This window comes from Ictalurus punctatus, chromosome 15, assembly GCF_001660625.3.
Source record: "Ictalurus punctatus breed USDA103 chromosome 15, Coco_2.0, whole genome shotgun sequence".
In the NCBI taxonomy this organism is placed as follows: domain Eukaryota; kingdom Metazoa; phylum Chordata; class Actinopteri; order Siluriformes; family Ictaluridae; genus Ictalurus; species Ictalurus punctatus.
Genome location: NC_030430.2, coordinates 15,072,101 through 15,097,322, shown reverse-complemented (window position 1 = coordinate 15,097,322; position 25,222 = coordinate 15,072,101). Strand labels below are relative to the sequence as shown.

Below are 25,222 nucleotides of genomic sequence, written 5' to 3'. Positions count from 1 at the left end.
GCGTTTTAGCGCCAAAAGTCAAGTTTCTGGTGATAATCAGACCAGCAGGTAGTGTTTTCACAAATGCACAGAAATGGTCCCGTTATGACTCCAGACCCCTGCAGTGTCAGTCGCACTGGTTGATGCTGAAGATGAAGACGGATCAGGGTCTGAATCAGGAGAGGTTGCGTCTCTATCAGTTTCGGTTTCGGTTTCATCATCGCCTGAACTTTCACTGCTGTCACTATCTAGAATCCTCGCTCTCGCCTGTGTAACTGTGTATGTTTTCTTTTTTTTCACAGTTTTAGATGTACCTCTGTTCACTGTAGGTGTAACTTTAGCTGGAACACGATTAGCTTTTCGCTTTGGCATTTTTAGTTCACTTCTACTATTACACCAATATTCACGCTTGGATCTTCATCGTAATGCCGGCGTAATAACGTAATCACGTCGTGACGTCATGACGTCATCAACCTTGGGTTAAAAAATAATAATTAAATAAGTAAGGAATCGTAGAAGAGTACTGCCAGCACACCGGCCTTACGGGGATAACGTTTACACCGTAAAGCCGCTATATCGGCCTTACCGGTATTTGGCATAGACGACCAAGCCGGTATATCGTCCTTACGGGAGTAGATCAAAGACGGGCAAGCTGGTTTTTCGGCCATACGGGGTAAGAGGGTTAATAGATTATTGTGCAAAGATTCCATTTAAATACCAAAATCATACAGATAAGTATGGGGTTCTGCTGGGCCCCCTGTCTGCCCTTAGAATCGTCCTAATCTTCCCCGCATTACGGCGCCCCTGATTGTAAGGCTTAGCTTATGTCCGCATTTGCCAAGTCCCTGTGAATGAGTTGCTACTTTAGGTACAATAGCATATTAGAATGAATGAATTAACCAGTCAGATTTGAGAATTCATCGGCTCTATGGGATAATCAGTATTAATAATAATGATTCATTTCTTATCCTAACTGTCATAAACAGGATGCTGCCTGCCGTAGCTTTTGTTTTGGAGGCAGAAATTCAAGACATTTTCTCACCGGCAGTCATCATGGTTACATTCCCTTGCCACCTGATTGGTCCAGTGGGGGAAATAAGTGGTCCAGTCAAACAAAAATAGGAACTGCTGGTATTCTGATCATCTTACAGCCTTTTCATTTTGTGGAAAAGCTAGTTGGATAATGTTGGTTATGCACTCAAAACCTTTCCTTTCACAAGCTACTGTCACTCTGCAAGCACAGTTTGTGACCACAAATTTGTAACCAACCCCCTTTATCAAATAAAATTTTACTGAAATGATATCTAGAATGATTTTTTAAAAATAGCTGGAGATTTACTATTCTTTATTATAAATGCTGTTGTCTCTTGGCTGTAATGTGTTTCCCTTTTAAGCAGCAACAAACTTGGATTACTGTCATTAAAAATACATATCTAATAAATAATATAAGATATTTGAATGATGTTTGACATAGACAGTGAGAGATGTGCTTGGGTGGACTGAGGGTGTGTGACCTGACAGGCACTAGAAGCATGCATTGGCAACTGTGACACAGTCAGTTACACCTCCACACTCAAAGGCACTAAAAACATGTTAAAATTTCTTGCATCGACTCAAATGTTGGGCGTGATTTATAATGGTAGTCCTTCACAGATGATGCACCTCCAGATGATGATTAACTTCTCACGCATCATGTATTTAGCACAGCGACATTTGCTAATATAGTTGAATGGCTAACTCAGCAGGCATTCTGTGAAAATGTTTATACATATTTAACAACTCCATAGAGTGATGCACAAAATCCAGTCTGCAATTAGATGGCAAATAGGACTGTTTTTCCATCTATGCTAAACCAAAAGCATCTGATTAAAGCAAAGCAAGGTTGAAAAGTCCAAGAATGTTTCCACAAATATATTCAGGCTACATACTGTGTGGCAGTGAGAGAGAGTAAGTTGTTATGTAAATGATCATAGTCGAAGCCATCATATATTTTTCTTTATTTGATGCTGCAGCATCGCTGGAGATGTTTTACTTTGCTTTTTACTTACATTACTTCAAAAGAAAAGGCCAGATTAAGAAATGACCTCAGATACCGTAATAATTTATTAACTTGCAGAATTTGCAGGGTCTAAGCTAGGAAAAAAGTGCTTGGGGGTAAACAGCAGGCAGTAAATTACTGTGTCTTGGGATGAGTGCAGCAGACAGCAAGCAGCGGTAAGTGAATTGCAAAGCTAAATTTGCCTCATCAGCTAATGGGACCAGGTTATCATGATTCAGCAACGTAATCCGTGCCAGCACCCTGCTAGCAAACAGCTGTCTTTGTGGTTCATGTGGTCATGCTCTACTGAAGTCAACAATATAATGTTGTGTGCTATTCTTATAAAAACCCTGGCTAAACATAGAATATGCAGTCGTCTTCTTTTAATGACATTCAGTTTCATAGTAACAAACCGCTCCAAGTGGAGGATTATTCGAGTCTAAATAAAAAAATCTTCAGGGCAAAACGTGATTTATTTTAAAAATGCATTTTACTTAATATTGTTTTCTTAACAATAAATTTGTAACGCAAGTAATGGAACTGTATTGACATCAGTAACTAATCAAATTACATCAATTTAAAATGTAATGCGTTACATTACAGCGTTATCAGAAAAAGTAATTAGATTACTGTAGATTACTTTGCAATGCGTTACACCCAACTTGTCATGTAATATCAGAGAAGGAACTCTGGACTACATTTCCAGCAGCCACTGCACCTCACTCCATCACGGTCACATGACCACCTGCACCTGACTCACGTTCATGAGTCAGGTGGCCTCGAGGAGAATCTCGCTCCGCCCTCTGGCCTCGCGGAGAACCTTGCTCCCCCTCTGGCTTCGCGGAGAATCTCGCTCCGCCCTCTGGCCTCGCGGAGAACCTTGCTCCCCCCTCTGGCTTCGCGGAGAACTTCGCTCCCCCCTCAGACCTTGCGGAGAGTGCCACTCCCTCCTCTAGCTTCATAGGGAACATCGCTTCCCCCACAGGCACCGCCTTGAGCTTCGTTCCTCCCGCTGGTTGTGCAGTAGCCAACGCTCTGCATTCAAGCCAGGCCGGGGATATCATGTCATCTCTCTGCGGTGCGGAAGAGACTGCCCCACACCTGAACCTCAGAAAGCATGCCCAGTTCGTGTCTGAGGTCGGCGTCAAGGCCAATCAAGTTCTGCTCATGCCAGAGTCTGCTGACAGAACCGACCAAGTTCTGCCATCCTGTGGATGATTCTTGATTCTTGCCTTAGTGTTTTGCTGCCTGTTCATAGTTTTGCATTTTGTTTGGTATTCATTAAAACTGAAAATCTGCACTTGCATCCAACTCAGCCTCCATATCGTAACACAACTCTGCTCACAAATATGTAATATTGGAGCATTTTCCTCAATAAATAAGTAACCAAGTATAATATTTTTGTCTCACTTGTTTAATTGGGTTCTCTTTATCTACATTAGGACTTGTGTGAAAAATCTGACGATTTTTACATCATACTTATGCAGAAATATAGAAAATTCAAAAGGGTTCACAAACTTTCAAGCACCACTGTAACTCAATGTGAATCAAGCCTCCGTACTTGATTGAGGAAGATGCCGAAATCCTGTGCATTTATATTTGCCACACATACTGATGTTAATGCTAATAGGCTGGTTGTGGTCTATTAGCTGCTCTAGTGTCTCTGTAAGTAGAGAGTACAGCCTCATTACCATCATAGTCCTTGCAGCTGGGCTTCTGTTGATGGAGTGTAGCATGGCAGGGCGTGTGCAGTCATTAGCTGTGACGGTTGTTATTGTGATTATGTCTGTTCCAGCGATTTTTAAATCAAGGCACTGCACGTATAGCTGTACCCAGTTTACCACCATTCACAACATCCACCATGCGCGCACACAAACACACACTGTTCTGACTACTCTGAACAAGTGTACAATGTCAAACAGGGGGAGAGGTCTGTATCAGTGGGCTGCCACTGTAGGACACCGAGAAATTTCCTGCAGTTATAGAGGTGACACCACTGTATTTAAGTGGCCGCGCTGTGTGTGTGAGTGTCCGTGCCCTCCTGCATCTCTTGCACATTTTCTCTCTTTATATGTGCTTCTCCTTTCTGTTCTGTGCTTCTGCCATATTTCCTTTCTTGGCTATCAAGGTTTTCAGTCATCAAGTTCAGGAGACATCTAAAATATCTACTAGAGCCTCTTTTTTTTATTTTTTTTTTTACTTTTCATTCAGAAAGTTATTATTCACATAAAATGCCCCCAAGTGGCATTAAAATAGATACTTTAGGAGCTCTATGATGCATTTGATTTTGATTTTATTATTGTAGATAATCCCGTCTGTCTATGCTACATTTGATCAAGACTGCTACTAATTCTACACATCATAACGTACATGGTCTATGACCCACAGTTGGGAGAAAAGAATTTTAAATCTTGTCCAATTACATGGATATTTTCCATGAATTACATATAAAATACATCTACCTCAATTAATAACACACAAACAGTTGAACTTGGAAGTGTGGAGCATGGTGGAGGGAGAATCATGTGTTGGGGCTTTTTTGTTGCCTCGGGTTTGAACAGCTTGCGATCACTGAAAGAACAATGAATCCAAAACCAGGAAATTTTTATAGGGTGACAGAATATCGTTTGAGGCTTAATAGAACTTGTTGAAAAGTCTACAGCTACAGGGAACATTTGGTGGAGTTTTATTGGTGCTAACCTAGACTCTTAATGATTCATTGATGTGTTTAATAAAGACATGAAAAGTAAAGAGGGTTCACAAACATTTTCATGTAATGTTGTAGTAATTGCGAAAGGCATACATAGTTGGGGGTAAACACAAATCAAACTGAATATAAGCAATTTGGACAGATTGATCAGTGGGCTAATAGTAGTGTTGCTTTTGGCTGGTGAAAATGAATGATACCTGTTGGATAAGTGATGAAACATCTTCAAAATTATACATCGACAATGAACATTCTTCATTCACACTCTCATTATCTCTCTATCTTCTGAGTATTGCAGAATTGACCATGTCTCAGCCAAAAGCTGGCCGAAATCAGCACATTTCAGCATAAGTCTTATTCAGGGCTCTCACTGGAATGACCATGAATTGATCCACTCAAATCAGTTCCAGTGTGCAACTCTGCCGGAGAGAACATTAGTGATTTATTGGGAGTTCATGAGCAGCTTGTTCCCATGGGAATTCGGTGTGATTAAGCAGGCACTTTGTCTTGAATTGTTGTTATTGATGAGTATGCTCATAAGGTAATAATTTGTAATCCAAAGCGATGAGTTGTGTACAAATGCAGGCTTGTTGCTTTGATTTATCATATGATACGCTTGTATCATACTATTGTTGTATTAATTCCGTCAGTTTTCAATAGAATATAACAGGACAAAAGAACAGCAGCAGACTACAGTAGCAACTACTATATGGTGCTGTGTGTGTGTGTGTGTGTGTGTGTGTGTGTGTGTGTGTGTGTGTGTGTGTGTGTGTGTGTGTGTGTGTCAGAGATGATTGATTTGTGAGCTTTAAATAAACATTTCCAGGTTCTTATTTCCAGCTGGGGCATTGTTCTGAGTCTGCAGACCTGTCAGTCAACACACACCTCATGTTCCATGCAGAGCACAGCTGTATCTGCTGAGAGGCAGAGAGAGAAAAGGGGTAGCGAATAATGGATCGTAGGAAAAGATCATTTCTCATCTCTGTAATTACATGTGACTGTAATTATTAATGTTTTCCATATGCATTTTTCGGAAATATATTGAAGTTAAATATATTACAACGTGGCTGCCAGCAGTCACTATAAATTCACTCTGTAGCTGTGTCATAACAGTGTTCAAGGTAGCACAGGAAAGAGCCCGGTGAGAGAGAGTTAGGCTGTACGTTTGTGCATTCATTTGAATATAAAACATCTTTGCAGTGTGAATACAGCACAACAGTACTAATGGAAAAAAAAAATTGTAAAGAATTCTGGAAACATGGACGGTAGTGCAGTAGTCGGCTCATAAGCAGAATGTTGTGAATTCTCAGAAATAAGATTACATGTCCGAGACCTGCAGGATATAATATCTGTGCAATTGCATAAATCATTTATGTCTGCAAGCTCTGAAAATAGAATCAAAATGATTTATTCACTTATTGAAGTCAAAAACGAAGAAAAGAAGGAAATAAGCAGTGGTACACGTTCACTTAATCTTTCTCTGATTCTCTAAATCAACTCAATTCATTTAAATTTGTCAACTTGTGGGTGCCCAAAACTCCTCCCCTTTGTTTTGTTATTGTTTAAACCGAACCAGGGGGCATGGTGGCTAAATGGTTAGCACATTTGCCTCTAACCTCAAGGGTTGATGGCTTGAATCCCTGTGTGCTGGGAGTTTGCCTGTTCTTCTTGTGCTTCAGGGGGTTCAACTGGGTTCTCCAGTTTCCTCCCCCAGTCCAAAGACATGTGTTGAAATGGTGATTGGCATTTACAAAATAGAAGTATGAGTGTGTGATTTTGCCCTGTGATGAGCTGGCACCCTTTCCACTGTCTCCCATGCCTTGTGCCCCCGAGTTCCCTGGGATAGGCTCCAGGTTCCTCCGTAACCCTGTGTAAGATAAGCATTACAGAAAATGGATGGATAAACCAAACTAGTACAAAGCATTCTAGATTCCTAGCTTACACCACATGCTGCCACTAGCACTGCACATTTCTTGATAAAATGTGGTTTGGTTTCGACTTGAGACAATAATTCTCATTCTTGATTTCGTTAAGCAGTATTCTAAGGAAAAACATTATTTTTCTTAAATTCTTGCGTTATTGTAGCAGACTGTGGCAGCTCCATTTTCCTAGCAGATGAATGCAGTGAATGACAGCTTGTCTGCATTTTGAATTACTGACTTACCCATCCTTTTTTTTTTACTGCAATAGCTTATTATTTAATATAAAAATGTTAATCATCATAGGGTGCCGAGAGTTCATTATGTCTTTCTAAATCTGAAAGGAAAAAGGAAGTGTGTCCTCCCAAATTTAAAAGGAAAGTTATCTACTCTTCGAAGAATGGGGATGTGTCCTCACCATTTTTTGAAAGTATAGTATGTTTAAATATTTCATATAATGTTTAACTGCCAACACTTTGTATTTCTAAAATACAAAACTGTGATAAAACTCACTTGCCTGGACAGCTATTAATTTATACAGCATATGTGTGGCAGTGGTGGCTTGGCGGTTAAGGCTCTGGGTTACTGATCGGAAGGTTGGGGGTCAAGCCCCACCACTGCCAAACTGCCACTGTTGGGCCCTTGAACAAGGCCCTTAACTCTCTCTGCTCCAGGGGCGCTGTATCATGGCTGACCCTGTGCTCTGACCCCAACTTCCTAGCATGCTGGGGTATGCGAGGAAAATGATTTCACTGTGTTGTAATGTATACGTGACTCATTATGTGAGATCTTTTCCCAAATTTCATGTTTGCAGCACATACTGTAGTGATATAATCATATTACTGTGTCTTGAATTTATTTAAATGAAACTAGTACACTGTTACACATAACTTTATTTATGGACTTTAATGTTGTGAATTCTTTACAATTGCGGATTTCTTGAGTTAATACTGATGTCTGGTGAAAATTTCAATTTGAATAGGAATTTCATGTGTCATTGGAAATATATTTACTGAAAAAAATGTTGATGTGTCCAATACTTATTTCCCCCACTGTATATGCCAGTTTAATCAGCATGTGAGCATGCACTTGGTTTCCTTTCTATTTCTCTTCTAACGACCTCTCAGTGCAACACAGTGTATGTCATGTAAACCACAACAGCTACATTTTTAAGGGCTTTCAAAACATCCATCATGCTGTTATTACTGTAGATTTTAGAAAGCTGCTGATTAAAATGGAAGCATTATCTTTTTTGTGGATACTTCAGAAACACTTTCGGTGATGGAAATGTACACGCCTGCTTAACCTTGCGTCGCTTCCTCCGTTTATCTCTCTCTGTCTCTCTCTGTCTCTCACTCGCTCGCTCACTCTCTCTGCCTGTCCCTCTTTTTCCATTATTCTTTTCTGTCCATTTTCATTTCAATGTTATCAGCAACTTGTTTCAAAACACTTCCCCGTACTGAAGTGCTGAAGACACTTTTCCCAGGTCACCTTTGTCTCTGTTTTTCATGAGTCTCATTAGCTAAAGTGCACATGTGTATGACAATGAGAGGACGCTTGTTATTTTTTGCTTGCTTCCTTATTAGCGCTTAAACGAAAAGTTTAGTGAAGGCTTACTTTTTAAATGCCAAGGGTGACATGACTCAGTAAAATGAGGAAGATGAAATTAGAGGCTTGAGGCATCTCTCTATATTTATTCCACTCTGACACACTAACTCACTTGTTTTTGTTTCTGTGCAATTATTTATTTTAATTATTAGATTCGATGAGATTCAACTTAATTGCCATTGTGCAGAGTACAAGTCCAGTGCCAGTGAAATTAAGTCATGTGGAGACTAGACATAATCAGACATGAGACAGAGACCCCTGAATTTATCAAGTGTCTACAAGAAAGAGGTTTAGATAGAGTCATGTGACGTAAATGATGTATATTTACATAAACCAAGGCTTTCAATGGAAAATGAGCTGTTACTTGAAAATATTGAGTCTTTAATGTATAAGGTTTGATACTTTGCTGCGTTTGTATCCACACCATTTAACTAATGTCTTTTATTGTAATCAAATTCTTTTCTCACAATGGTCTTTGACACAGATTACACAAATATTCAGAATTATGTTCAAGGTGCTAAGCATACATGTATGTAGGGTAAAATACACTCACTGGCCACTTTAATAAGAACATCTGTTCATCAACTCATTCTTGCAATGAGCTAATAAACCAATCACATGCAGTGCATGAGAGATGATTGATGTTTTCCCAGTCATCAACTGTCCTGTTTCAATGAGCCTGTGCTAAGTGCAGCCTTAGATTCCTGTTCTTGGCTGACAGGAATGGAATAGGATGTGGTCTTCTGCTCTTGTAGCCCATCTGCCTCACATGTTGTGAAATGTTCTGAAATAATTTTCTGCTAACTATGATTGTAAAGAGTTGTCAAGAGTGCACCAGTCTGGTCATTCTCCTCTGACTTCTCATCAACAAGGCTTTTCTGTCTGCAGTGCTGGTGCTCACTGGATGTTTGTTGTATTTTGCACCATTCTGTGTCAACTCACTGTTGTGCGTGAAAATCCCACGAGCAGTTTCTGAAATACTCAAACCAGCCCATCTGGCACCAAGGTCAAAGTCACTGAGATCACATTTTTCTCCATTCCAATGTTTGATGTTGTCATTAACTGAAGCTCTTGATCTGTATCTGTAAGATTTTATACCTTGTGCTGCTGCCACATGATTGGCTGATTGGATCATTGCCTGAATGAACAGGTGCACAGGTGTTCCTTATAAAATGGTCAGTATTTGTTTTTATCATTTTTATTGGAAAATCACATTTTACATATCATATTATAACACCCCATCCAACAACCCCACCATACCCGGCCCCAACAAAATAATCACAGGCAAAACCAAAAGAAAGGGGAAACAAAAAACAACAACAAAAAACAAACAACCGGAAAAACAAAAACAAACAAATAAAGAGGGAAAAAAAGGTAAGATGATTAGTATTTACCATCAACCTTCCCTCAATCCAACTCCAGGGTGCGTACATCATTGAAGTAGGTAATAAATTGTTGCCATTTTCCCAGAAATGATTCACCCCTGCCTCTGATGTTATACTTGATTTTTTCAAGTTTTAAAAAGAACATTAAATCTTCAATTTGTAAAAACAAATACCAGATATATAAATGGGTGTAAAACAAGTACCAAATATGTAAAAGATTCTACTGCACCATAAACAATACACCATGAAACTTATCCTGATATGTTATTTTATGCTTATTTTTACACCAATAATATATTAGGCTGTGATGGCATCCATGCTCCTTTTGTTGTGAATGAGTGTGTAAGTGTGTATGTGTGCATGGTACCCTGCGATGGACTGGCGTCCTTTCCAGTGGGTACTCTGGCCTCGTACCCCGGGATAGGCTCTAGAGCCAGCACAACCCAACCCAGAAAAAAAGCACTTACTAATGGTGAATGAATGCATGTTGGGGTATGTTTTAGGATCAGAGCAATGCAGTAAGAACATGGATGTATTTTGTCATTTTGAAAATGGTGATTAAGTTAACACACAATGGAAGCTTTGAGTATGTCTGTTAGTGATTACACCCTTGGGGAGATACTACACGTGTAACATTCCCTAATGATTTCCGTTAATGAGGCTTTGAATCCCAAGAACAATTTATTCTATAATTGAGCGTATCTGCATGCTAAATCTTGCACATCCGCTTTGCAATAAACAAATGGATGTGAACAAGGAAACTGACCAAGATCAAATAATCAATGTTTCAGTACATTTCCTACTGAGAGCAGGAGAAAAAGGGAGGGGTATGAGTTCACAGACTGTCCTGTGTGAACGAGGTCTCGTTGCAGGGGGTTGTTGACTGATCTTAATCGTGCAGAGCACATAAACTCCATCTACATCTCCTTTCTTCATCCTGTTACCATGGAGAGGAGATTTATGGGGAGAAAAGGCTTAGAGCACAGATCTAGAGATCTAGACAGAGAATGAAAATGAAAGGAAAGAGAAGACAAAATCAGTTAGTGATGTTAGTTTATTATTTGTGACAGACAGCATCAAGGAAGGTTTTAAGTTCTGTATATAACTGAGTCCCTCATGCTCATCCTCTTAATAATACAAGAACCAGGATCCAGTTTCCAGTTACAAGCACGATTGAGAAGGCGCCGAAAGGGAAAATGGATACAGTGGGGGAAATAAGTATTGAATGCGTCAACATTTTTTTCAGTAAATATATTTCCGATGAGGTTATTCACATGGAATTTTCACCAGACATCAGTATTAACTCAAGAAATCCGGATATATAAATAATTCACAACATTAAAGTCCATAAATAAAGTTATGTGTAATAAAGTGGAATGACACAGGAATAAAGTATTGAATACGCTAAGAAAAAGCAGTTCTCCAAGGCATGGTAAAGCAAGGAACCAGCTGAAATCCATAATTATACCTTCTATCTGTGCAAGTGTATATCAGCCGGCTTAGTAATATTATACAGAATATATATATATATATATATATATATAAAATGTAGTGCCGTTTCCCAAAACCCTCTCTTAATCCTGAGGCAGGAATAAGATGTAATTACTATGTTACTATGTAGTGACTCACAAGCAGTGAGTTCCATTGATAAAAACACAGTGTAAGAATTAGCCATTTGTTGTGTTTTAGGAGCAGACAATTAAATATAGATCATATACTGTTTTAAATGCAAGACTGCAGAATATAGCATGAATCTTATACCTTATAGTGTACAGTGGCAAGAAAAAGTATGTAAACCTTTTGGAATTCCATGGTTTTCTGAATAAATTTGTAATAAAATGTGATCTGATCTTCATCTAAGTCAAGGGTATTGACAAACATAATGTCTCTAAAATAATAACACAAAAAAATTCTGATCTTTCATGTTTTTATTGAGAACAGCCAAAAAAAACTCCTAGTACTTGTGGAAAAAGTATGTGAACCCTTGAGTTAATAACCTCAAAAAAGCTAATTGGAGTCAGGTTTTAGCACACCTGGAGTCTCGTTAAGAAAATGAGTTTGGAGGTGTGGACTACAGCTACTTTGACTGAAAAAAACCCCTCAAACTTTTGGAGTTTGCACTGCACAAGAAGCACACGCTTATGTGAGCCATGCCCCGCCAAAAAGAGCTTTCAGAAGATCTACGATCGAGAATTGTTGATTTACATAAAGCTGGCAAGAGTTACAAAGTGATTTCAAAGACTTTAGAAATTCACCAGTCTACAGTTAGGCAAACATTCTACAAATGGAGACACTTTGGGACTGAAATTTGCAAAAGAGCATATTGACACTACACAGCAGTATTGGCAAAATGTTTTGTGGACTGATGAAGCTAAGACCGAACTATTTGGAAAAACCACACAGCACTACATCTGGTGTAGAAAGTTCACGGCATATCATCATGAAAACACCATCCCAATCGTAAAATATGGTGGAGGAAATGTCATGATTTGGGCCTGCTTTGCTGCATCAGGGCCTGGCCAGCTTGCAGTCATTGAGGGGAAGATGAATTCCCAGGTATATCAGACAATTCTTCAGGATAATGTGAGAATGTCTGTACGTCAGCTGAAACTGTGTAGAAGTTTGGTGATGCAACAAGACAACGTCCCAAAACACCGGAGCAAGTCCACAACAGAATGGCTTCAGAAAAACAAAATCTGCCTTTTGGAGTGGCTAAGACAGTGTCCAGACCTCAACCCAATAGAGATGCTATGGAATGACTTGAAGAGAGCCATACACATGAGATGTCCAAAGACTATGACTGAGCTAAAGCAGTTCTGCCAGGAAGAATGGGCTAAAATTCCTCCTGAACAATGTGCAGGTCTGATCCACAGCTACAGGAAGCACCTGGTTGAGGTTATTGCTGCCAGGGGGGGTGTCAACCAGTTATTAAATCTAAGGGTTCACTTACTTTTTCCACTGCCATTTTGAATGTTGAATGAGTGTGTTCAATAAATAAATGAGGGATCAGAATTCATTTTGTGTTATTATTTTATACGCATTATATTTGTCAATACCCTTGACTTAGATGAAAATCAGATCACATTTTATAACAAATTTATGCAGAATACCATGAAATTCCAAAAGTTTCACATACTTTTTCTTGCCACTGTATATAGTGGGAAACTATGCAGAGAGGAAAATGTGCCATTTCCATTTATAAACTGTCATTCTGTCTATATGCATTACTGATTTTTTGAAGGTTTTCTCTTTAATGCCTTCTGATCTCTGCATTGATCTCTCAAATAATTTGGAATTTTGGGTTGTTGGAATTGAGAATAAATTCTTGCACACTTTAATCCGAGTTTATTTATACGTTTATTACACTACCATTGAAATAATGACATAAAATATAGTGACAGAAAAACAGAAAGCATTTGTGCTGTACATTGTCAGCCAGCTGGTTATTTATATCGCTAAAAATCAATATAACATATCTAATCATACGTCATTAGGAAAACATCCCTGTGCAGCAATGCACATACTCTGTTCTTAAAGGGAAGAAGAGGAACTGATTTGGATCAGATATCCCAGACGCATACTTGCACACGGCTTGTTCTTGCACATGTGTTATGATCATGAAAATAGAGCTTCTATCGTTTAATTGTTTTCTGTATTTTGTCACTAATGGTATTGAAACCTTTGCACTCAACTGTATGTACAGATCATTTTGAGCTGAGTGCAACAATCTTAAATGCATTTGTTTAATACAAAAAAAAATGACTTATTTATATTAATGTTTGTACTGTACCAGTGGGATAAACCCACCGTTACATACACTACTAAGCAGAGAATAGAACAGGAGGTACTGCGACAGAGACGGGCTAAAACATGGCAGTACAATGAAGAGCCAGGGTGCCAATAAAGGACAGTCACGCTCTGCAGTAGAGCTGACAGAGGGTATCTCAGACATTAACAGCCTGCACGTTTTTTTGCACTGTGTGTTTGTTTATCAGACAGATGGCTCAAGAGCAAATGAAATGTGTGTGGCTTGACTTGCATTGACCCATCCATGTCTACTGGCCGTTCTGCTTGTTTTGTGCTATTACATTCATTATCAAGGCATTCTACAGAGTACTCACACTCATGTCAGTACACATATCATGACACATGACACACTCCTGCTGGACAGTCAATTTCCTGATTCATTTTTTAAACATGCCAGTTCTCACTCTTTTTGACCTTCCGGCCCTTTGTGTAGGTGTTTGGCTGAAGCCCACAAGGAGCTCCCGGATGAGAGAAAAGCGGGCGGACTTCGTGGCTGGCTGTCTCGGTGGAAGGGTGATTGTTGCCGGGGGGCTGGGTAAGTGCTAATAGAGTGTGCCATATTACAGACATAACTCAACCATGACAACTGCAAAAATTTGTTCAAGATGATTGTCATTATACAAAAATTACCATAGGCTCAAATGTGCTTGCAAGTAATTATGTTTAATAATGCAGCTTGGACTCCATGACTAAATCATTAGATATTTACAGTAAAGGGCACATTTTAATAAATAAGTGATGGACAAAAGTTTTTTAGAAATTTCATTCCATTATTTTGTCTTAAGGTGTAAATAAGTAATAGCAAAACGCCAGTTCTTATAAAAGAACAAATCCTTGAGTAAATTCCTTTAAAAAAAAGAAGAAATGTCATCCATGTTAACCAATAAGGGTAACAACAAATAACTATAGAATTCTATTCAATGTGGAAGTGCATCAGTTAAAAATAAATAATACTAATAATAAATATGGTTTAAGAGAAACACTATATACTTGCACTTATATGTTAATAGGTAGGTTCATTATACATAATTTGTGTACTTTACATAGTTATATGAACAGGTGGAAAACTAGCAAAGTACAGTTGTTATTACACTTAAGTCTGGTTTTTAAGTATCTTTACTTAAGTTTTTCTTTCACTTCATATTTTGGACTTTTACTTGTTTCATTTAAAAATAAATATATCATATATATTGTTAAACGTCCGCCACCTGGTGGTTTAGGGTTGTCTTTCCATCTGTCTGTTCAGGATTCTTGTTAGTGTGGAGTGCCTGTTGTTTCATATTGTTGTAACCAGCAGATGGCCTGATTAGATTTTGGAATTGATCCAGATAGGGTCAAGGTCACAGCAAGGTCAAATGTCTGAAACAGTTTTTCCTTAATAGCATCCTTCCTGTTTGTCAGACAGAGATGTTACTTACACATTCATACTCAGAAACCCAAGACCCATTTTCTGGCTATTTACATCCTATTTGTATCTCAAGAACAAGTGTTTGAATGTTTTATATTACAAGGTTTAATATTGAATTATCATTGTAACCAGCAGGTGCACTTATTGACTTTTCAAATTTATCCAAATGTTATTTCATGGGTATTTCACACAAATTAGTAACAAGATTTAGACAAGTTGGCAACCCTGTCGACGCCATTGGCATTGAGTTCTACTTGTTATTGAGTTATTGAGTTCTACTTGTCACATCAGCAGTTGTGGCAGCAAGAATAAGACCTTATACCTACAACTGTAATATATCTGTTACTATGTACTCTTTGTATTCACTGAGGCAGTTTGTATTGTCACAGATTATCATCCAGCTGGTTAGTATAGTTAGTTATCATGCTAGCTAACGTTTGAGAGATTAGGAATGAAAGGGAACACCTATTTACCATCAGTATCTATAATCAGTGTGTAATCTGAGGCATGTGTCTTTTTCTTTTCCTCTGTTATTTGTACTGTTACAAACTTAATTTTTTTTAAGTTTGTACATTTCTACTTTTACTTGAGTGAAAATTTTAAAGCTTTACTTAACTTTTAATCTGGATTTATTTAGATGAGTAGTTGCACTTTTACTTGAGTAAATCATTTGGGTACGTTTACCATTTCTGGTTAAACTTACAAACTACGTCCAACCTACAACTTACAGAATGTGTACTGCCAGCAAATGTTTTTAAATACAGTTTAGCATTTTTGTTTAAATAATCTTAAATATTCTAATATTTGTACCGAGAACTCAATCGAGAAATGTTCATTATTAAATGTGGAAATTCTAAATTTATTAAACATTCTGAGGCCAAAATCTTTATCACTCTATTTGTAGCACAACACATATTTATGTTTTGCAGTTAATACTGGCAGTGTTTAGGAGTTTTTATTTATAAGCTTAAAGGGTTTATACCCTCTGAGTGCACCTGTCTTTAATAAAGCACCCATTTACACTCCTATTAGGATGTGAGAGCGAGCAGTTAATAAGTTCAACAAAGATATAATTTTCTTTCTTCATTTAGATTTTTCTTTATTCTGTATCGTTTTGTGGGGGTGTGGTGGCTTAGTGGCACATTTGCCTCACACCACCAGGGTTTAGGGCTCGATTCCCAACTCCTCCCTGTGTGGGCAGAGTTTGCCTGTTCTCCCTGTGTTTCAGGGGTTTCCTTCGGGTACTCCAGTTTCCTCTCCCAGTCCAAAGACATGAATTGTAGGCTTTTTGGCATTTCCAAATTGTCCATAGTGTGTGCCTGGGTGTGCGAGTGTGTGTGTGCAAGTGTGTGTGTGTGTGTGTCTGTGTGTCTGTGTGTGCGTGCGTGTGTCTGTGTGTGTGATTGCACCCTGCGATGTGTGGGCACCCCATCCAGGGTATCCCCCACCCTGTGGATAGGGTAGGCAATGAATGGATATCATTTTGTTTGGTAATTAAACTGAAATAAACATTAACTGCCACAAAGCATGTGGCAGACAACCCTTGTTTTCAGTCCACAAACCCTTCAAGCATTTACAATTAATTCTACCTTTGTATAAAAAGTAGAGGTCCATGATTATTAGTTCATGATGCAGCAACAAGGTGTAATAAAAGTCCCACCCTGTTGATGTTAATACAACAAATGCCGCAGTTCAGATAAGATGTATCTGCGCTGCATGCACTTTCTGAATGAATTGTTTGAGCATGAAAAGATGGAACTAATCCTGCACACTGGACCCTTATTAACACTGCTGCACTGACTGGCTGTTCTGCTTATTGTGTTTTAGGTATTTCTATTAGCACTATGACTAAACAGCCCTGCTGTTTTCTGTCAGTGAAAAAAACCCCATCCAATTGACCAGCTGTACCACACTGATACAAATATGATTACTTTGCTCACCAGCCTATGTCATTGACATGCTGTGACCTTGCATTCACATGCTTGCAGTAAGCACAGCTGTCACTCTTTCATGAGAAAGAACTGAACCAGGCACATGACATAACTTGGCTAATTTCGCTTCTGGCAGGAGACTTTTGTTCTTTCAGTGCGCTGTAAATCTGTCAAAGTAGGGAGTGGTTTGCTGGGAAACACCTATTTTCAGCTTCTATCTCAGTTCATTCTCAGTGAGCAGAGAGGTGCTTATGCTTGACTTCACAAGACGTTGGTACGCTCTGGTCAAAACCATCATGCAGTTCTGGTTCTGAGGCTTTCAGTCCAACACGTGCAGATTAAATAGAACATCTGAAAGTTATGCCTGTCTTTAGACAAGGATTTCTTGACAAGAATGAAAATTTTTGGACAGGATGACAACAAGTAAGGGCATTTGATTATGTCATCATACTATTAGAATATAATCAAAAATGGACAGGGATGGACAAATCATAAATCCATTAACCTACCAGGCAAGTCAGAGCTCTAATATGCTTGCCCAGTGTTTTGGTTGCCTGGAATACTAGGCTAAAAATAATAGCTAATAATATAATAAATAAAGTATGATGAACTAGTGAGCAAATTAAGCGCAATACAGACACATACAAGTACATCAACTCTGGCTCCTGGGAGGAGACTTCAAATCGTTCTCACAGGAGAGTTATATGTCATGCTGCATATACCATATGCTCCTGATTCTGAAAAGGTCATCCGTTTGTGCAAATAATCCAAGTTGTAAAAGTAGATGTATGTAGTGCAGCAGGCAGTGTGGTTCAGAATGAATAGAGTATGCTATAGTTTCAGCATTGATCTGTACACTCACCATCCTCTTTATTGGGAACATCTGTACACCTGCTCATTTTTATCCAAACAGCCAATCATATGGCAGCAGCACGGTTCATACAATCATTCAGCTACAGGTCATGAGCATCAGTTAATGTTTACATCAAACATCAGAATGAAGAAATAATGTGATCTCTGTGACTTTAACCGTGGCATGGTTGTGGAATGTTGTGGAAAAACAAAAACATTGAGTGAGCAACAGTTCTGTGGGTGGAAACACCTTATTGATAAGAGAGGTAAGGGGAAAATTGACAGATTGGTTCGAGCTGCCAGTAAGGACATAACTGTAACTCAAATAATCACTCTTGACAACCGTGGTAAGCAGAAAAGCATCTCAGCATGCACAAAACATCAAACTTTGAAGTGGATGGGCTACAAAAGCAGAAGATCACTTCAGGTTCCACTCCTGTCAGCCAAGAACAGGGATCTGAGGCCATCATGGGCACAGACTCGCCCAAATTGGACAGTTGAAGATTAGAAAAAAATAATCATCTGGCCATATGATTGGCTGATTGGATAACTGCATAAATGAGCAGGTGTACAGGTGTTGCTATTAAAGTGGATGGTGAGTTTATATTTAAACAAAATGTGCACCACTAATAAAAAAATTAGGGTTTTTTTTCTTGTGAAATACAATAGTGAATTGGGTTTTTTTTTTTTTTTTTATTTCTGGTTGTTGAAAAAGAGAAGAACAAAAACGCTTCAGACTTCTGAGCCTACTTGTCCTGCCATCAACAATAAATGAAAAAATCGAATAGCGTGGACAAATATTCTTCTTGTCCTGGCACGCAGGCTAGTGATTTGTCCAGTCCTGTATGAATTGCTTATTAAATTTTCACTGGTGTATATGCTTGGCAGGAAAAAAAAAGGGTTACTGTTCATCACGAATCGATCAGAACGAGTTAAAGCATCTATTGTTTAAAAAAATGTCTGCTCTAGTATTGCCTAATCTGCTTAACAGTGGATAAGTATTTACCATGTTATTTTCAATGTTGTTATTACGATACAGTCAGATCCACCCACTGATCCCAGGATGTCAATTAGCTAATGGATTTGTTTAGTGTAGTCCTCACACTGCAGCCAAAGCCAACAGTGTAACATCTCTCAAAAATCACCTCCTCCTACATCCCTCACATCTAACAAGAGAGAGCGAGCCAAACTTGTTCCTCAAATAATGTTACCTAGCAAAGCTGGTAAGAGAATTCTGCCACCTCCCCAAAAATATCCCTGCAACAGAGTGATGCAGATGAAATTTCATGTTTTATTTCATCACTCTACACATTTAGAGACAAAATACCGAAACAGAATATGTTTTTAGCCACAGTGGAGGTTGATAGAAGTATAGTGTGTGTCCTTTTCATCCAAGCAGCTTATTATTCTGGTGAGCGTGTGAGGGGTTTCTTTCAGCCTGACATATGGAAGTAACATTTTCTTCTTCCTCATCTCCTTTTTTCTTTTCCTACAAACTCATATACTGCATACACACACACACACACACACACAAATGCTTCCAGAGTTATACAGATGATACTATAACAAGACGGGATACTTCTTGTCCTGTAGAATCTTATATCTTTTTAAGATTTAATGTCTATCATTAACTTGGTACTCATATTCAGGAAATTACTCTCCATCCTAATGACCTTGCCCACCATCACAACCTTATTCTTATATTCTTTTACTGAATCTAGACTCCAGATGCAGAGTGGATCAACTATAAGACACGCTAACAATTTCTTTATCGTGTATTTCATTATAACGTATATATGTCCATGCTCCTTGAGTATATGAATTCTATTTGCCAAGTACATTATAATAATTCAAAGTAGTTATACAGTTTTGCTGGTATAGTCTAATATTAAATCTAATCAAATCAGAAATGTTCATCTCAATGTACACAGGAATTAATCAATTTCCTGTGTCTGAGACAAAAGCTCCTTTTAGCTGGAGATGCATTAGCTCACTAATAGAAAGAAAGCATACCTGGAAGTGTCTCACTGGATGTTGTTTCCATTAATTGAATTGCTACATTTGGACACTTTGGGCTATTTAGGTTGTCTGCATTAGTTATTTCAAAGACTGAATAAAGCTTCTCAAAGAGAAATAAAGAGAGAGAGAGAGAGAGAGAGAGAGAGAGAGAGAGAGAGAGAGAGAGAGAGATGGCCTGGGAATTGCAGTAGAATCAAACAATGAATTAAAAAGAGAGAGAAAGCGAGAGTGAATGAGTGTGTGTATGTGTGTGTGTGTGTGTGTGTGTGTGTGTGCATGCACATGCATGTTTAGCTCTTTGTGAGGACCGAATGTTCCCATAATGATGGGAATACATGATAAGTTGGCATTGTACGATGACCTAAAACCAACTACAAAATCCAAAATAGTTCCTGTTAGAATTAGATGCCAACATAGCATTATTTAACTATTGGAGTATTTGTCACTGGTGTAGTCATTAACAATTTTTAATACTTATTGTATTAATAATTATTCAGAAAGGGGGCCGGACGTATTGACTGAAAGTGTGGCCAGGTACATGGTATTCCCTAATAATTGGAATACTTTTTTTTGGTACGCTGTTTTTAAAAAAAGATTATTATTATTATTATTGTTGTTGTTGATGATAATAATAATAACAATAATAATAATTTTCAAAATAGGACTTTTGGGGGTATTCCAATTATTCTCTGTGAATGCTCCACATGTGAGTGTTTGAATCAGTTGGCCTGGGAATTGCAGTAGAATCAAACAATGAATTAAAGAGAGTGAGTGAGTGAGTGAGTGTGTGTGTGTGTGTGTGTGTGTGTGTGTGTGTGTGTGTGTGTGTGTGTCAGCCTGGGATTTTCAGTAGAAAGAAAACAATGAAGTAAAGAGTAACCAAAATAAAGCCATTAAACCAGTTATGACTTCCCTACATTTTGACTGGTATAGCCAACACATAGCAAAGCATGATATAATGCCAGAAATTAGCTAAATAGTTTGACACACTGCATGTTTCAGACTACTCGTTTAAATCAAATAAAAATGTTATTGGTCACAGACACAACCGTGCAGTGAAATGCTTTTTTCGACTATCCGTGACATAAAATAGAATTTACATAAACCAGAATTGACTTGTATACGGATAGTAAGTTCTTAAGATCATAAGGGTTAGAGTAAATTGTCATGATTATAGAGTTTTTAAAATACTAACATACAGTATTACAGCTGATAAGACTATTAAGACTAGTAACCAACAACTGAAAAGCAAACACAAACCCTTGACAAAACTGTGCCCAGATAGCCAAATGTACAAACACTGAACCTCGCAATGTAAGGCGCTACTTTATAGCGCACAGTATCGATAGTGTGGCCAGGTACAGTACATGGTTTCCCAAAGAATTGGAATAGTTTTGGTACACTTTTTTTTGTTGTTGTTGCGGGAAAATATTCTGACACATTATGTGTTTTAATACTGCTTGTTCAGGGGTATTTGTTGTGCAGATCTGGCAACCCAGGTCATAGCACATACCTCAAAAACTCATACATCGAATCTGTCACATCTAACAAAGAAATCCAACTCACAAAATATCACTTTTTTAACATTGATCATTTGTAAATGTTACAAGAAAAGCACAAAATAGAAATAAATTATATACTTTTATACAAAGTCGATTATTCTGTTTGCAGCAGTTTTTTTTCATAAGAATAAAAACCAACTGGTATATCAGCCATACTAATATACTCCACACCGTTTAAGTAATTTGTTAATCAGCACATCTCTTACTTATTTCCTCTGAAGTCCTGAGCGTTTTGATGGTTCAGTGGTTGACTATTTCCACCATCTAACACCGTTTTTTTAAACCACACTTTGCACTCCACAGAACACAGAGAACAGTTCGTGGGTGAGACCAGGTAGAGTACGCATGGCGTGCAAGAGATTTGGTAATCTGAACATTAATGTCAGACATATTATGACTGTGTTTTACAGAAGCATCAAGTCTCTTTTTTCATGTGCCTATATCTGGTCCTGAGTGATTTAGTTGTGTGTGAGCAAGTGAGCATGTCCAAGTGTATGAGTCTGCACTCTGTCAATGCCCCACTTGTGAGTGTTTGAATCTGTTAGCTTGGGAATTGCTGTAGAAGTTAACAATAAATTAAAGTGTGTGTGTGTGTGTGTGTGTGTGTGTGTGTGTGTGTGTGTGTGTGTGTGTGTGTGTGTGTGTGCGTGTGTGTATTGGCCTGGGATTTGCAGTAGACAGAAAACAATGGATTAAGGAGTAGCCAAAATAAAACCATTAAACCAGTCATGACTGCCCTACATTTCCTGTTCCTAGTCACCCAGTTGTACTAAAAAATTGTCAAATATCAGTAGGAATATACTTCAAATATATTTTCTCATATGAATTCATAGGGGTGCCAATTATTATTATTATTATTATTATTATTATTATTATTATTATTTTATAAACCTGTGTTTTGTTTGCAGTTGTTTGATATACAAGAGAGCAGATAATTTTTGTGAATTTTTCACAGCATTCCTTTGCTCATATTTAACAAGGGTGCCAATGTTAGTGGAGGGCACTGTATGTACATCAGGAGGATTAAAGGTGATATCCAATAGAATATATACTAGCGCTTAGATTACACATCAGAAGCAGAAACATCCTTGTTTGGCAAGTTTCCATGTTGACTGCTGAGACATTTAGCAATTTCATGCCAGCTGTTCCGGGACATTGTCACTGTGTAGAATCATTGAGATGTTAAAAATATGGATGAGTAGCGTTAGTTTCTCTCTAAAACTTTCCACCGTCATTGGTTGTTGTTAGGATGACGTTCTGTATATACTCAGCAAAAGAAGAAATGTCCTCTCACATTCAACTGCTTTTATTTCTGTCAAATTTCTTAACATGTGTAAAGATTTGTTTAACATACAAATATTCAACAACTAAGACATACCTGAACAAGTGTCACAGATATTTGACGAACAGAAATGGAATAATGAGTCCCTGAACAAAGAGGGGGTTAATATTAAAAGTAGTCAGTATGTGGTGGCCTCCAGCTGCTTTAAGTACTTAAGTATCTCATCCTCATGGACTGCACCAGATTTGTCAGTTCTTGCTGTGAGATGTTACTACACTCTCCCACCAAGGCATTTACAAGTTCTCGATCACGTCTGGGGGGGACACGTGGTTACATGTAATTTTTCACTGCGAGGACAATCAGCTGTCCTTCCTGTCTCCCTGTAGCACTGTCTTAGGCATCTTACATTACAGACATTGCAGTTTATTTCTCTGGCCACATCTGCAGTCCTCATGCCTCCCTGCAGCAGGCCTATGGCATGTTCACGCAGGTGAGCAGGAACCCTAGGCATCTTTCTTCTGGTGTTATTCAGAGTCAGTAGAAAGGTCTCTTTAGTGTCTTAAGTTGTTGTAACCGTGACCTTAATTGCTACTGCCTGTAAACTGTTCGTGTCTTAAGGACTGTTCTACAGGTGCATGTGCAATAATTGTTTATGGTTCACTGAACAAGCATGAAAAACATTGTTTAATCCCTTTCCAATAAAGATCTATAAAGCTTAACTAGATTTTACAAAATTTTCTGTAAAATACAGACTCCTGAAAAAGGACAATTTGTTCAGTTGGTTATTGACAGTGTTATGGACAGTACCCCCATTTAGGTTTGTACTGCACCACGTACATTGAATGAATGCAGGATACCCACAGTCACCTACTTACATGCAATGCATTGTTAATAGTAATCATAAAGCCAATCATAAAGTATAGGCATACAGATCCCTGAGCCCTGTTTGATTTTCTCCAATGACATTTGAAAATGAAACAACAGGCTTATATATGAACAAGCTGCCGGGAATCTCATGATCCTTGAAAACTGCATCAATGAATTTTGAATTGCTCTTGCTCCCTTCAAATTTAAATGAACAATGACCTATCAGTTCCAGGATGGCCACCCTTATCGTTTCCCCTGCATGAAACAGCTTTGTGCTTATTCTAGCGACAGCTGGTAGAATACTGAAATAATGTAGCATTTTTTTAACCCACGAGCAGTAGAGAGTCTGCATAATGCAAGTAGTGGGAGCTATATTGAGAATAGCGGAGCAATAATGAGGGTTGCGCATAGTGTGCCATGCCACGACTCGTCTCTGTGCAGATTGCAGACACCATGGTCGCGTTGTCATTTTCTGATTACCTCCCCCAGGAGCTCCTGTGGCCTTGCATTTGTTCTTCTGAGAAATTATGATGACAAAAAGTCACCCCCCAGCATCGTGCACATGCTCACATCATCTGCGCTTCTATTTGAGTCTCTATGGAAACTGGTACAACTTAGCCATGATGCTTGGTGATTTTAGTCTCGCCACCAGACCTCATGGAGACAGAGAGAGAACATTCTACACAGTGTGTTTCTCCCTGGGAAATGGAAAATATATTTCCATTGAGAGTTGAGAAATATTTAGTAGCATGGCAGAAATGGTCTTCTATATTGTCTATATTGGGGGGGAAGCAATGAAGCACTGCCCACATTGCAGGGATTTGCCTCATCAAAAGAGTTTATGAGGCGGAATCTATGCGCATGCTGCATAATGTTTCTAGATATCTGCAAGGTGCCACCTGTCGAAATTCACATTAGCCCCCAAACCCAGCAGGTGGCAGGTGTTCTGTCTGAAAGAAACATCCGCTCTCATTTGCGTATGCGTGTGTGAGTGCAGTGGGGTGATTGGGGGAGGGGAGGTGAGTGTTGGGGGGTGCTGTGATGGTGTTATGTTGATTGAGCAGCTGGAGAGGCAGACTAATGATGTGGCTGTGCTGGGTTCTCAGAACATCTGTCTAAGAAAGATTTACAGTGAAAGGTCCTTCCTTCTTCCGCCAGCTCATCGGAAATAATAAACACTTTGATTGCCATCACACGCTCTCTTGTTTATTATTTTATAAAGTATTTAAATGGTGTTTATTTCTCATGGGAAAGTCAAAATCACAACACTGACTACATTTAGATGGACAGCAATAATCTAATTATTGACCTTATTCTAAATAAGACAATATTGTGATTAAGGTGCTTACATGAGTCACTTTTAGAATATTCCTTTCATGTTCAGGTTTTACATGTTACAGAACATAGATCGATTAATGGTACACGTCATTAGGTCCCCACGCCACGCCATCCAATGTTCCCTCCAGAATTTCACGTATCAACATACAGTCCGTCTTCGTTATGGCACCGTATACAGTTTTGGATGTTTCATTTTTAATTTTACGGAAGCTTCAAGTGCAGTTAATTATTTGTCATGCTATACGTGCAGATAGACGACTGCTTGAAGCTGCGTCACAAACCGCATACTTACGTACTATATAGCTATATAGTAGCTGAGGTACTTGTATTTCACCTACTATATAGTAGGTAAGTACGCGGTTTCGGATGCAGCCGTGCTCTCTTGTTTACCATCAAAAAGTTGAGCACCGCCGTGTGTGTACGTGTCCTGTCGCAAAATGCAGTGAAAACTCCCACACAACGTTAATAGTGTGATTTAGGTGTGTACATGTCTGTAATGCACTTCCATAATGCGACTAAA

General features: G+C 38.6%; 1 protein-coding gene across 1 annotated transcript in view; it reads left to right on the top strand.

Annotated features, from left to right (window-relative positions):
* LOC108276312 (kelch domain-containing protein 8B) overlaps positions 1-25,222 on the top strand; it is a 128,553-nt gene that overhangs the window by 95,584 nt on the left and 7,747 nt on the right. Inside the window, exon 6 of the mRNA XM_017487890.3 lies at positions 13,877-13,978. Within this exon, the coding sequence (XP_017343379.1) occupies positions 13,877-13,978 (102 nt within the window). The remainder of the gene's footprint in view (positions 1-13,876; positions 13,979-25,222) is intronic.